Below are 13355 nucleotides of genomic sequence, written 5' to 3'. Positions count from 1 at the left end.
TAAAGCCATACCCTTTGTAGATTTTTATCTTTATAAATATCAGTGAGATAATTATAATGAAAAGGACTGTGTGCTTGTTTTTCTTGTAGAAATAAAGAGATTAGCTGAAAAGGAGGACTGGATTGTTGATAATGAAGGATTGACTTCTCTAGTAAGTTTAAATTCTTTTTCATTATTAGTCATTATTGTTTATTATATTTAAAATAAATCATTTACTACATTCATTAGGAGTATATGCTCTCTGCATTACAACTCTAAATAGTTTTCTGAAAATAGAAAAATAAGCTTTTTTTATTTTTCATTTTTGCTTAATGCTAATCACACTTATTTAACAATTAGTGAAAACAGTGGGTTTCTTTTAGAGTGGCTGCTTTTCGTCCTGTATCACTATTTTTGTTTGCATTAGTTTTTAGAAAACAGATTATCCTTAATTCCATATTACTCAGCAACTTCAAATTTTCAGAAAAACTGGACAGAAGAAATACTCGTTTCAGCCCCTAAGCTTTGTTTAACAAAACAAAAATAACAAGCACAAATCTTTGCAGATGTGTTTACAGGTCAGGCAGCAACTATAACCATGGTCTGTTCTTTTCATATAGGTTTTAGGGTTTCAAAATACCTATGAATATAGTTTTCATAATTTATCGTGTTTTCATACCTGACTTATGAATCCCCCTAATAATCCTGTATGTGGGTGTGTCAGTAAGATTGGCATTTGCCAATAAAACATCCTAGCGGCGTATATAAGAAAATTTCTGCCTTTTGCCTGCGGACTTCTCTGGGGCCAGCAGCCGCCCGACTAGGGGCCCGGGGCCACGGGCTCAGCAGAGGACCATGGGCTCGGTGTCCAACCAGCAGTTTGCAGGTGGCTGCACCAAAGCGGCGGAGAAGGCGCCCGAGGAGGCGCCGGCGGACGCGGCCCGGGCAGCAGACGAGCCGCAGTTGCTGCACGGTGCCGGCATCTGTAAGTGGTTCAACGTGCGCATGGGGTTCGGCTTCCTGTCCATGACCGCCCGCGCCGGGGTCGCGCTCGACCCCCCAGTGGACGTCTTTGTGCACCAGGTGAGACTGATTCTGGTAACTTTGCTGTGGAAAAGGGGAACTAGGAGCGCATATCCGTGGGTGGGCGGACAAGCTCGGCTGTTGGATTGAAGATCAAGGACTCATTGTGTGACCCCATCTTTGCCCATGCACCCCAATTCTAAGGCCCCATTTACTACAACCTGGCGAGAGGGGGATGCAAGCACTGATTATCAGTACCCCCGCCCCCTTCCGGGAACCCCTCCGGCTTACCACGTGTCTATTACCTCTTTCCCCTGGGAAGAGGGCAGGGGGCAGAGAGGTGACCCCATGTGGCAGAAACTAAGGTTGTATTGTGCTTGCGGGTGGGGGGAGGGCGAGCAGGCCGGCCAGGAAAGCACATGCCGGGCCTGAGCCGGGCGCCCAGCGCCTTTAACGTCTGAATGTAGCTTGGAGGGCGGGAGAGAATGAAGGGAACTGGTTACCAGACCCAAAGGCGTAAAGCTGAGAAATCAGCCGCGTCCCCTGTTTAAAGCCGACCTCATGCGAGAGGTCATCGGAAAACTCAGGCCCTGAGGCCTGGGTAGGTTTCACAAATTCCTGAAGGATCCATCTGGGGTCTTGAAAGCTCCTTTAGAAGATTCGTTACAGTTCAGGACTAAGGGCTTTGCTGTCCAACTCCTGCCAGGAAGGAAAACCTTAAGGAGCCCAGGCTTTTACATTCCTGGGACGGGCTAGGAGGGAGTTGGGTCGGTGCAACCCCAAGTTCTCAGTTAAAGCAGGACAGCACAGTATGGGGTGAAATTCAGTGTCGCAGGTCAGGGGGTAGAGGGAGGCTGGCCTCTGGACCTATTCTCCTCAGTTTGGCATTTATGGCCCCAGACAGCCATTGATTGCTGTCCTAACATTCCTAGCCTCAAACAAGAGCCAAAGACTTTGGTCTCCCTCCTCCCAGGCTTCTCTTCCCATAATATCCTAGAGGTATTGCAGGGATCCTGGGCCACCAGCTTAGGAGTAAAAGAAGTTGTTGCATGTGCCCATTCCATCTTTGGTTGGGACTATTTGGAAACAAAAAATTGCTAATCCCTGGCCCTGTGGGTTGACACCCAGGCCGGGCAGGGAGGGGTTACTTCAGGGAGGTTGGCTTTAGGAGCCATGGGGGAGGGGAAAGGAGGATGTGGGGATTAAGGGTTGGAGCCTGAGGGATGGCATTCTGGAGGGGGAGGGGTAGGGAAGGGAGATGCTGGGTGGACGGTTGGAGGCAGTAGAGAAGTCTCCAGTCATGAGTGAGGAGGTAGAGTAGGGGAAACTATGAAGATAGAGGATTCAGGGAAATAGGGACCCACGGGTTACTGTTAGCTGTTAGTACCATAGGGTCACTGGGCTTCTAGAACATTTGCCAAAAGGACCTGCAGGAGGAAGCTTAACTACCCTTTTGCAGCCCCTTTCTTCACGGCCCCCCAACATTAGACAGCTAGTATCTGGCTGGTGGCTTTGCCCCCTCCTCATTTACATATGTGAATGATAACCCACAGGAAGTAATTGTGGGAGAAAGAAGGGAATTGGCCTCTTTAGATCTATTAAATCACTTTATTACAGGAACCAGCTTTGAATGGCCCTCCTCAGCAGGGTGGCAAGCCTCCCCCACTCTCCCATTTATCTGATCACAAAGAGATTAAAATCTTTCCTGGTATGGGGACAGACTGGACAGCTTCCCCAATTTTGGGAGGCTGAAATAAAAGAGTCAGATCCAACATTTTCTTGTCTCCCCTCAAGGCTGCTTAGTAGGGAGGGACTGAAGGGAATGTATTCCCTGATCTGGATTTCCTTACTCATCAATTGGAAATCTGTGCCTCAGCAGACTTATCCTTAGGATCCAGAACAATTGGAAAATTATTGGATATCATGGAAGACAGCAGGGGCCAGCTTGGAGACACTCTGGACTTCAAGGTGTTGGAACATCCAGGGAACCAAGAGCTGAATGAGTTATCAGGAGGGAGCTGAGCTGGAATAAAGAATCAAGAATCTGTCCCCTAATCTCCACTCTCCCAATGGTGGTCAAAAAGGACAATAACTGGTCTTTATTTTGCCTCTGGGGTTTGGGCTGGTCCACAGACTGCACCTTAGTAAGTTAGGCTAGTAATTTGAAATCCCTCTCTGGAAATCTAATGGCAGAGGAAATTTGTAGTTGCTGGATAACCTCTAAAAATTGTTTGCTGGGGGAGGAAAGTTACTGAAATGGAGAGGATCAGAAATCTTTAGCTGTTGTTTTGGGGCATCCTGGGGTTAGGGTGAAATGGTAAGGACAATGGTCCTAAGGTAGCATTTGCCAGGAAGAGGGGATTATAAGCCCTTCTAACATCCTTTTAACTATTATTCTTATACTCCCTTCCACATACTTTATTATGTACCCTTGGAGTAAATGTGTGTGAGAAAAAGCTTATCTGTGGCTCCCCTACTCAAAAAAGAGATTTTTGTGACACCCCTTTTATCAGCTACAGGTCATTGGATCTAGAAAATCTCTGGAATCTGTGGCATTAGGGGAATGTAAGAATCATAATAATGGTAAACTTCAAGCCCTTAAATCAAGTTTCAATCAAGGTTTCTTGACCTCAACACTATTGATGTATTTTGAGCAGGGTAATTTCTCATTGTGGGGTTTATTTGTTCATTATAGGAAATATAGCAAGATTCTGGCTTCTGTACCTTAGAAGCCAGTTGTACCCTTCAGTTGTGACAACCAAAATGTCTCCAGATATTGCCAAATAGCCCCTGGGAGGTAGAATCACCTCCAGTTGAGAAACCATTCTAAAGAGAAAGCAGAGCAACAGAGCAAGAAAGAGCTAAACTGTTTCCTATTTCCTGGAGATTCACCAAGAATGCTAAAATCCCTGTGGCCATTTTAAGAGTTCTGGCTTAACTCATGTTTCCAGTGGTTCAAAACCCAAGCTACCAAGATTTGTAGAAATTCTTTAAGTGAGGAAAAAAATGTCTTTTCCATAGTGTCTAAGTACCCTGGTAGCTAAAATGCTGTATTAGAAGGCTGAGCAGCAAAAAGAAAAGCACATAGTTGATCAAGGAAACCTCATGGCCTGCTTTTTTGGAAGAAAATTGAGGGTTGGTGAGAGCAATCTCTGTCAGGGTCTGGGTTAGAACTATTGGGTTCAAAGGGCACATGGGCTCTTTCAAAGCCGCCTGGTTTTTTAACTTTGCACCTTTGATTCCTTGCTTCATTTCTAGTTATTGATGCATTTCTCTTATACTCTTAACCAATGTGTAAGCTCTTTGAAAAGAGGAACTTGGCTGTCTGGGTCCAAGTGTATGAGTGAATATGAAAAAGTAAAGGAGTCTTGAGCACAAGTTCCGTGGCGTCATTAATTGATTCTTTCCCATCTTTTTTTTTTTTCCCCCAACCCAGTACTGGGAATGGAACTCAGGCCTTGTGTTTGCTAGGCAAGTGTCTACCACCCAGCTACGTTCCATTTTAATGGGAAAAGACAGGTTAAAAATAAATCACCTTGGTTTTTCAGAACACTGGTAAGAAGTCCATGTGTTAATTTGGGCATCGCAGAATCTTCTGGGATCCTTCTCTTTCTGAGTAGACATACTTTCTAGACAATGTCCCATGTAAAGTCTATACCACCATCCTGAGCAGAGCATCTATTTGATGAAAGCTTCTACTTGTTGGTTTGTGACACTATTGCCCATCCCATAAGGGGTTTTTAGTGACTTTTACTGGGGCATTGTTGTTCCTCAAACATTTCTAATCAACCACCTACTTACCCTACTGGAATCCATGTTTTATTTTTTTTAAGAGACAGGGTCTCACTGAGTTGCTTAACGCCTCGCCTTTGCTGAAGCCCGCTTTGAACTCAGGATCCTCCTGTCTCAGCCTCCCAAGCCTCTGGAATTACTATGTTTTATGGAGGAACTGCTCTGGGTACAACCACGCCTCCCTTCTTGCAGAAGATATGAACAATAATTTTGTGTAGCACTGGTCTGAGGGGTGGAAGGAGTTGGGGGAGAAGGAGGAAACTTCCAAGAATAGTATGTAATTTTTAGCATCTTCGGTTGGAGTTTCTGAATTCAGACAGGAAACCAAAGTCCAAGAAGGGAGATGACTCTTCTATACAGCAGTGTACAAGAACTGGGTTTTTGGCATAAAACCCCAGGAACCTTTTTATTTCCACACTGAATTCCTTAAGCAAGGTGGAGGTGGGGTGAGTTCAAAATAAGCACCCTATCCTTGCAAATCCTTCATCTTAAGGATGGAGGAAGGCAAGATGAGCACAATAAGGAGCTCAGGAGGTAGATCTACACACACACATGTTCACAGTTCAGAACCCTTCAGTCTCCTCAGCCTAGGCTCACGCACATGCTGGTGCATAGCACCATCTGGTGGAGAAGTATCGACAGAAGCCAGTGAGCCTGGCCGCCCTAAGGCAGGGTGTTGGTAGCAGCTTTTGGTTCTGATCATCTTTTTTTCCATCCTTCTCCAAATAAACTGGTTTCTTGGTGAACTGATTGGGTTTCTAACCTCTACAAAACTCTACTTCCAGAAATGAAGCTCAAGGAGAGCTCTGATAGGACAGGGCTTAGTTATTAAAATTACTTTTATGTGCTTTGCTTCTTTTTGTGTGTGTGATTCTGGGTATTGAATCCAGGGATGTACTCTACCACTAAGCTACATCCCAAGCCCTTTTTTCAGACAGGGTCTCTCTAAAAATTCCTGAGGCTGATCTTGAACTTGCAATCCTTCTGCCTTGGCTTTACAAGTTGCTGGGATTTACAGGCATTATTCTATTAGAGTTTAAAATGAGATCTGTGATTTGCATTATATCAGGTCATGCTGGCTAACAGGCTGTTTGCAATCAGCCCAGCTCTTGCCTTTCACTATGACTTTTCTCAGGGTGCGTATTAACCCCTCTGTTTCCATGTGAACTGTAACATGGGGGTCATAGCTTGCCACATGAATTTGATATGGGGGTTAAGTGCTTAACCTATGGTAAGCATTAATTAATAACAGTTATTTTGGATATTAGAGAACTTAATTTGTTCAACAAATATTCGTGTACTGCTGGAAACCTAGATCTGAGGGTAGGGACATATACTGGATAACTTTGAACTGGAGTGACTCTGGGGGTTGCAGGAGAGCCAAGAACCCCTGTTTTGGGCTCCATGAGCTAGAGCAAGTACCCTGAAATTCTGACTTGCAATTTATGTGGGAAGAAACAATATGACTAAGATCAGCAGTGATCCAGTTGGAAGGAACCTGATTTGTGTCTTTTTTTTTTTTTAGGGATTGAACTCAGGGCCTTATACATGCAAGGCAAGCACTCTACCAACTGAACTATACCCCCAGCCCAGAGCCTTAAACTTTTAAAATTCATATTTAATGAGTGACCCCCAAGCTTCATATCTCTACATGTTGGCAGAAGCTGTTCCTGGAAAGGGGTGATGGATGTTTGTGGGGGAAGAGGGGAGAGGCAGTCAATGAGGTATTAAAAAGGGAGCAGAAGGTGGAAGTACCACTAGTGGAGGGAAATCATACCTTGCTACCAAATAGAGATGTTTGCTGCAAGTGCCTCTACCTACCAAGGCAGCCTGAGCAGTGCGCCCAGGCAGGCTGCCCACTTCCTAACTTGAACAAATTGGGAAAGGAAGATGGGATTCCTGTCTTTCTCAACTTCTCCCCTTTAAAATATTTGTCTGAATGAATAATTAAGATTCTAGCAGGAAAGATCTGACTGAAGGCATCCTGTTGGTGGTGGTGGGGATATCCTCTTTTTAGTTAGACCTAGGAGATATGGAGTGGGCAGGCCTGAGAAGGGAAGATGGCTACTGGATTTGACTTCGGCACATTTGGCAAGACTGACTGGGGAAGAGAAGTGTTTCTGTATCTGTTTTCCCTACTGTGACCATAACCCCAACCTGGAGAGGAAGGGAAGAACTGATCCTGTCGAATGTGGGGGAAGGGGAGAGCATACTGGGGATCTGCTCCTTGGAACTCCAGGAATCTGACCACCAGAACCAACCAGTGTCAACTCTTTGTTTCCTGGGGCTGGGCTCTATTGGGGGAGCTCAGGCCATGCCCCTCCCCCCAAGGCCTTTTCTCTTTGGAGGGGATGGGGAGAGGGCGGGGCCTTGCTTTGTGTGTGGTTGGGGGTGGAATGGGGGTAGTACAAGAATTTCAGGCTCCTTTCAGATTCAGGCCCTGGGAGGCTGGCTCTGTTGGGCTGCATGCCGCCGAATACCTATCTGATAAGAGAGGAATTCAAACTATGTGTTTTGGAAAGGAACAGGGGAGGGGGGCAGGGAGCCACCCCTGGAGACCACCAGTTTAAATCTTGGCCAGCCGGTTAGGTTGAGGTGCCTGCAGGGGTGTTTTGTACTCTTTGTAAGTCTTCTTAACAGACCTCAAGTCTTCCAGTGATGACTAGACCTAGGAGGACTTAATCTTATAGTGCCTGTCCCCATGTATGGTACCCCCTTGCTTCTAAAAGTGATTCAGTAAACTGGAGCTTGCGGAAGAGATATTTTTCTGGTTTCCATAGATGGTTAGTGAGTTCATTTTGAGTCTCTTGACACTTGGTTCTCCCTGTTACCCTGCCCCCAACCAGCCTGAAGAGGTGGGTAATTGCCACTCACCCAGGATTTATGTGTGTTAGGAGGCTAAGTGTTAACTACTTTTCATGCATAAAACCTTATGGTTCCACCATAAAATTAAGTTTATGCTCCATTTTATAAATTAGTATGGAAAGGAGGGTGAATTATCTCAGACTTTTAATCCTTGTTTTTAACCACTCATTGCTGGATCACAGCTGGAATTATCTGGAGAGAAGGCTAGTATTTTTCCTTGAATACCTTCCAATTCACTGACTTATCTCTTGTCCTGGCTCAGTGATAGACAAGTCCAATCAAAGGTTAAATTTCTGTGCAACAGGGAAGTGGACAGGTCCTTTGGCCACTGAGGTGTTTTTATTTCCTGTTTGAATGCTCTTGCCCTGTGTCCACATCAAGCTGGGGCTGTGTGTTGGGAGGCATTATATCCCTGGATGTTCCCCTGAGGATAAAAACAAGTGAAGGGGGTGTTTGGGATGTATTTCAGTGGTAGATCACATGCCTAGCATGTGCAGAAGCCCTGGGTTCACTCCCTAGCATCCTTATTCCTCTCCAGGGGAAAAAAGCTACAAGAATCCTGTAGCTTTGGAATATTTCTATGATGGGATAGTTACAAATAATAATACATAAAGTATTTACTGCATACTTGATATTTCCATATAATTTTCATTAGAGCCTATGAAGTTGAAAGAAAGGCACTGTTTTTTTCATTTTCTGGATCTGAGGCTCAGATGTGAGTGACTGATAAAAGGTCACAGAACCAGTAACTGGAAGGACAGCATTTCATAAAGCAGGATGTGGATGGCTCCTAAGCGTTTGTTCGTGACCAGTACCCTTGGTAGAAGTAAGTTAGCCACATGTGGGGGTGTATACATCTGTAATCCCAGAAACTGGGAAGCTGAGGCAAGAGGAACACAAGTTCAAGGTCAGTTTTAGCAACTAGTGAGATCCTGCCACAAAATTAAAAATAAAAGGGCCATAGATACAGTTACCATGTGTGCTACCACACCTGGTCCTTCTTGACATATTTGATACACTCTGGTTGTTTTACCCTAATAAGTTTTAATGAAGACTCTTCTGGAGAGCGCATGGGAGATACTGTCACCTCTACTAATGTGGTATTGATGTATAAATGGCATGGTAGTAACTGAGTTTTAAGTCAGGAACTCTGGGTTCTTCTAATGCTTGTTTTGCAAGTGTCAGGTTTTTTTTCAGTTTTGGTAGAAACATGCATATTTTCATGGGATTATTCCATACAAACTGTTCTAAATATTGCTTTTTAATACTGTTATCTGGGGCTGGGGATGTGGCTGAAGCGGTAGTGCGCTCGCCTGGCATGCGTGCAGCCCGGGTTCGATCCTCAGCACTACTTCCAAACAAAAATGTTGTGTCCGCCGAAAACTAAAAAGTAAATATTAAAAAATTCTGTCTCTTAAAAAAAAATACTGTTATCTGGTCACTTTAAGTCAAATAATTAAAATTGCCTCCTTATTGCCAGGTGTTTGGGCACATGTTTATAGTCCCAGCTATTCAGGAGGTTGGAGTATGAGGATCAGAAGTTCAAGGCCAGCCTGAGCTGTGAGAACCCATCTCAAAGAAAACCAAACAAATAGCCACCAAAACAACCAACATGACTCCTAGCAATAATATGATTCATCTCACACTAGTGGAGACAAACACAGAGACAAAAAACTACCTCTGTTCTTTAGTTCATCCAAAAATGTGCTAGGCATTATCTGATGTACCAACATGAGCAACAGGGCTTACTTGCATGGTATACATGCAATACTTGCATGGTATTCATTATTGTGGCTGTACCAAATTTTATTAAACTGTTCCCCATGCCCTCTCCTCTCAGAAGAGTCTTCATTACAACTTCATCTTATGAGGGTAAAACAGCCAGACCTGTGTCAAATATGTCAAGAAGGACCAGGTGTGGTGGCACACAATGATAACTGTATCTATGGCCCTTTTATTCTTAATTTTGAGACAGGATCTCACTAGTTGCTAAAGCTGACCTTGAACTTGTGTTCCTCTTGCCTTAGGTAGTAAGTTATTTACCTTTTTTGGGGGGCAGGCACCAGGGATTGAACTCAGGGGCACTGAACCACTGAGCCACAACCCCAGCCCTATTTTTTGTATTTTATTTAGAGGCAGGGTCTCATTGAGTTGCTTAGTGTCTCGCCTTTGCTGAGGCTGGCTTTGAACCTGCAATCCTCTTGTCTCAGCCTCTCTAGTGGCTGGGATTACAGGCATGCGCCACCGTGCTCGGCAATTTACCATTTTTAACACCAATGATATACCGAATGTGTCATGCTAAATCTTCCTAAAAATTAAACCTACTAATACTTATCTAGTTCTTCTTTATTTTTTGTTTTAAATTTTATTTATTTATTTATTTTAAAATTTTTAGTTGTAGTTGGACATAATATCTTTCTTTTGTTTATTTATGTGGTGCTGAGGATCAAACCCAGGGCCTCACACATGGTAGGCGAGCGCTCTACCACTGAGCCACAACATCAGTCCCTCTAGTTCTTTATATATATTTTTCCTTGACATTTAGGTGTTTAATTCCAAGTGGATAATTAATTTGTTTCAGCAAAATTTGACTTGTTTTCCTCACCTACTGATTTCTCCATATAGTCTTGGATCTCGCTGTGACTTTCAACTTTAATCCTCTCATCTGCGTGCTTGGATCATGCTTGGATCATTGGACCTGCTTGGATCATTATCCTTCAACTTTGAGTAACACTTATGTATAAAAATACACTCTACTGTCATGTTAGGAAAAAAAATAAGGTACCAGGGAGACGGAGGGCTTGTTGATGTTTATATACATGTAAAATATAGTCTTTGATTCTGTAAGTTTATTCTAAGTCCTATTCTACCTTTAAAATTTTGGGTTAATGTTTAAAAATCTGTGCATGTCTCCATGGTTAAAGAAAGAAGGAAAGAAAAAGATTATATAAGAATAGTACAAAAAGTTCCCATATAACCATTACCCAGATTTATCAATTAGTTACATTTCGCCCCATTTGCTTTATCATTCTCTTTATCTTTGTACCGTTTTAGGTTTGTTTGTTTATACTTTTTTTTTTTTTTTTTTTTTTTTTNATTACAACTTCATCTTATGAGGGTAAAACAGCCAGACCTGTGTCAAATATGTCAAGAAGGACCAGGTGTGGTGGCACACAATGATAACTGTATCTATGGCCCTTTTATTCTTAATTTTGAGACAGGGTCCTACTAGTTGCCAGGCCTGGCCTTAAACTTTTGATCCTCCTGCCTCAGCCTCCTGAGTCCCTGGGATTAATGGTGTGCACCCCTGCGCCAAACTGTAATAGTTATTTTTTTAACCATAAATTGCAGTATTCAGCATCTTTGTCTTTAAATATTTCCATGTGTATTTCTTAAGAATAGGGACATTCTCTTATATCATCTAAGTGCAATGATCATAATCAAATTTGACATTGAGACATTTATCCATATTCCATATACAAATTTTGTCAGTTATCCTAATTTTTTCCTATTCCAGGAAAATCCAGAATCTTGCATTCCATTTAATTACACAGTTCTTGCTGTTTTTTCCTTCATGATCTTGACATATTTGAAGTGTGTATATCTGGTATAGAATATCCCTCTATTTGGGTTTGTCTGATGTTCCCTCAGAGTTAGATTCAGAGTGAGCAGTTTAAAGTGATATGTCTTTGGTTGGTGCATTGAACCAAGAAATAGTGTCCCTTTTCAATGTGTCCCATTATAGTTTCAGTAATGCTAAACTTGAAGAATGTGGCTAGGGTGGTGGTCTAAGTCTCGTTGGCTATTACTTCTTAACATTTTTTAATAAAGCATACATTAAAGCTTTGATATTAAATACTGCCTAATTTTGCATTTTGTTCCCAATATTCTAGTTACTTATTCTTTTGGTGGTAATATAAGAACTGAGGCATTATGTGAATACAAAATGTTTAAGGGCTTTATAGTGCTACCTTTATTTTCTTCAATTTTGTATTTGTTGATTTCTTATAAATGCTTACATTTAGACTTTTTTTTCCCTTAGGACTTTAAATTGGCTGCAAAGCAATGTTTTGGCATATACTTATCATCATAATCTTTGTTAATGTAATGTAGATTTTTGTTGTTCTTACTTATGGTGATTCTTGGTATTTAGTTCTTGTTGCTTAAGGGGGAATGCTGTCACTCTTGCTTTCCTATCTTGCAGGAACAGGTTTGTGCACTTTTGAGTTTTTTTGTTGTAATAATGGAAATGAATGGTAACATCTACCATGTTTTCCTTTACCAGAGTAAGCTGCATATGGAGGGCTTCCGGAGCCTGAAGGAGGGCGAGGCAGTGGAGTTTACCTTTAAGAAGTCTGCCAAGGGCCTGGAATCCATCCGTGTTACTGGCCCTGGTGGTGTGTTCTGTATTGGGAGTGAGAGGCGGCCAAAAGGGAAGAACATGCAAAAACGCAGATCCAAAGGAGACAGGTATGGCTTGGAAGCCAGCTTGTGTAGTCTTCTGGGTCATAAGGGGGTATGTTCTCCCAATCTGTCACTTGTATCAGGTTGCCAAAGATAAATGAAGCCTATGGTCCCTGGTAATCTTGCTATTGGGTTTAAAATGTCTTAGCTCTGAGCAGATTATATCTTTTTTATTTTTTGTTTTGAAATAGGGTATTGATAACTTACCTAGGACCTTGCTAAGTTACTGAGGCTGGCTTTAAATTTGTGATCCTCCTGCGTTAGCCTCCTGAGTCACTGAGTTTATAGGTGTGCACCACCATGCCCAGCCAATATCTGATTTTTCTAAAATTCTTTCTAAGAGTATGGTAGGCCGCCATCTATTCCCCAAGTTGCAGTCTGCAGTTGGGGTCAGTGACTCGACTCTAAGTATCTTAGTATTTTCAAATTGACATGAATCTGAAGATGACATATAGTTAGATTTGGAAATGACTTAGAGATCATTTAGTTTATTTCTTCATCTGTAAGTGGGGAAACTGGTCTCTGGCAAGGAAGGTAGTGACAGTCCTGGACCCAAGCTCAGATGGTTTCCCTCTGGGGAGCACTCTAACCTCTTCTCATACCTTTGTCTCACCTTTCCCACATTGCTTTATANAAGGATGAGTTCAAAGACCAGTACCCTTATCCCACCCTGTGCTGTACTAGGAAGGCTATATGAACAAAGGGCTAAAATCCTTAACCTTCCAAAACTCTTGGCTTCCAGGGAGACCCATAGCAAGGACTCTATGTGGCGCCCAGAGCCAGTGTCCTGCCCTGCTGCAATAATTATGAGTAGTGTCAAGGTAGCTAAAAGAGGAAAGAAAGGGGGTTTCGTTTACATGCTGTGAGATCACCGCAAACCTACCTCACTGTGTTGAAACGGGATAAATGCAATAGAACGCATTGGGTGGTGTGTGTCTGATCCTGGTTTCTTGTCTCCCCCAGATGCTGCCCCCCTCTAGTTATTATATTTGTCTGGGCTTTGTAGGACTTTACTGAGTCTCTGAGTTGGTGATTGCTAGGTGGCCTAGTTTGTGTAAATATAATGTGTTGGTCTTTCTCCATGTTCTTTTGGGGTTTTATTGTTTACAAACTTCTTTTTGTATTGAGAGAAAAATAGCCAAAGCATCTTTGACAGAAGGTTCTGCACCAGGCAAAAGGATCTGAAACATAAGTTTGGGGGGCCCTCTTCTTGAAATGGGGGTCTTAAACCA

At 42.8% G+C, this 13355-nt stretch overlaps 1 protein-coding gene across 1 annotated transcript; it reads left to right on the top strand.

Annotated features, from left to right (window-relative positions):
• The first annotated feature begins 19 nt into the window (after nt 1-19).
• Lin28a (lin-28 homolog A) lies at nt 20-12243 on the top strand. Its single transcript, XM_015484771.2, has 3 exons — nt 20-1062; nt 11945-12129; nt 12207-12243. Exons 1-3 carry the CDS (start codon nt 835-837, stop codon nt 12241-12243), a joined length of 450 nt encoding a protein of 149 aa, XP_015340257.1. The 5' UTR covers nt 20-834.
• Nucleotides 12244-13355: the final 1112 nt, after the last annotated feature.

The sequence above is a fragment of the Marmota marmota genome, unplaced genomic scaffold (assembly GCF_001458135.2).
Source record: "Marmota marmota marmota unplaced genomic scaffold, marMar, whole genome shotgun sequence".
Lineage (NCBI taxonomy): Eukaryota > Metazoa > Chordata > Mammalia > Rodentia > Sciuridae > Marmota > Marmota marmota.
The sequence above is the reverse complement of the archived record's forward strand: the minus strand, read 5'-3'. Positions and strand labels throughout refer to the sequence as shown.

Bases quoted from the DNA above. Each gene is read 5' to 3' on its own strand.
- Lin28a (XM_015484771.2), top strand. From the start codon at position 835: ATGGGCTCGGTGTCCAACCAGCAGTTTGCAGGTGGCTGCACCAAAGCG. The intron at 1,063-11,944 runs GTGAGACTGATT...TTCCTTTACCAG, and splicing joins TGGACGTCTTTGTGCACCAG to AGTAAGCTGCATATGGAGGG. The intron at 12,130-12,206 runs GTATGGCTTGGA...CACTTGTATCAG, and splicing joins CGCAGATCCAAAGGAGACAG to GTTGCCAAAGATAAATGAAG.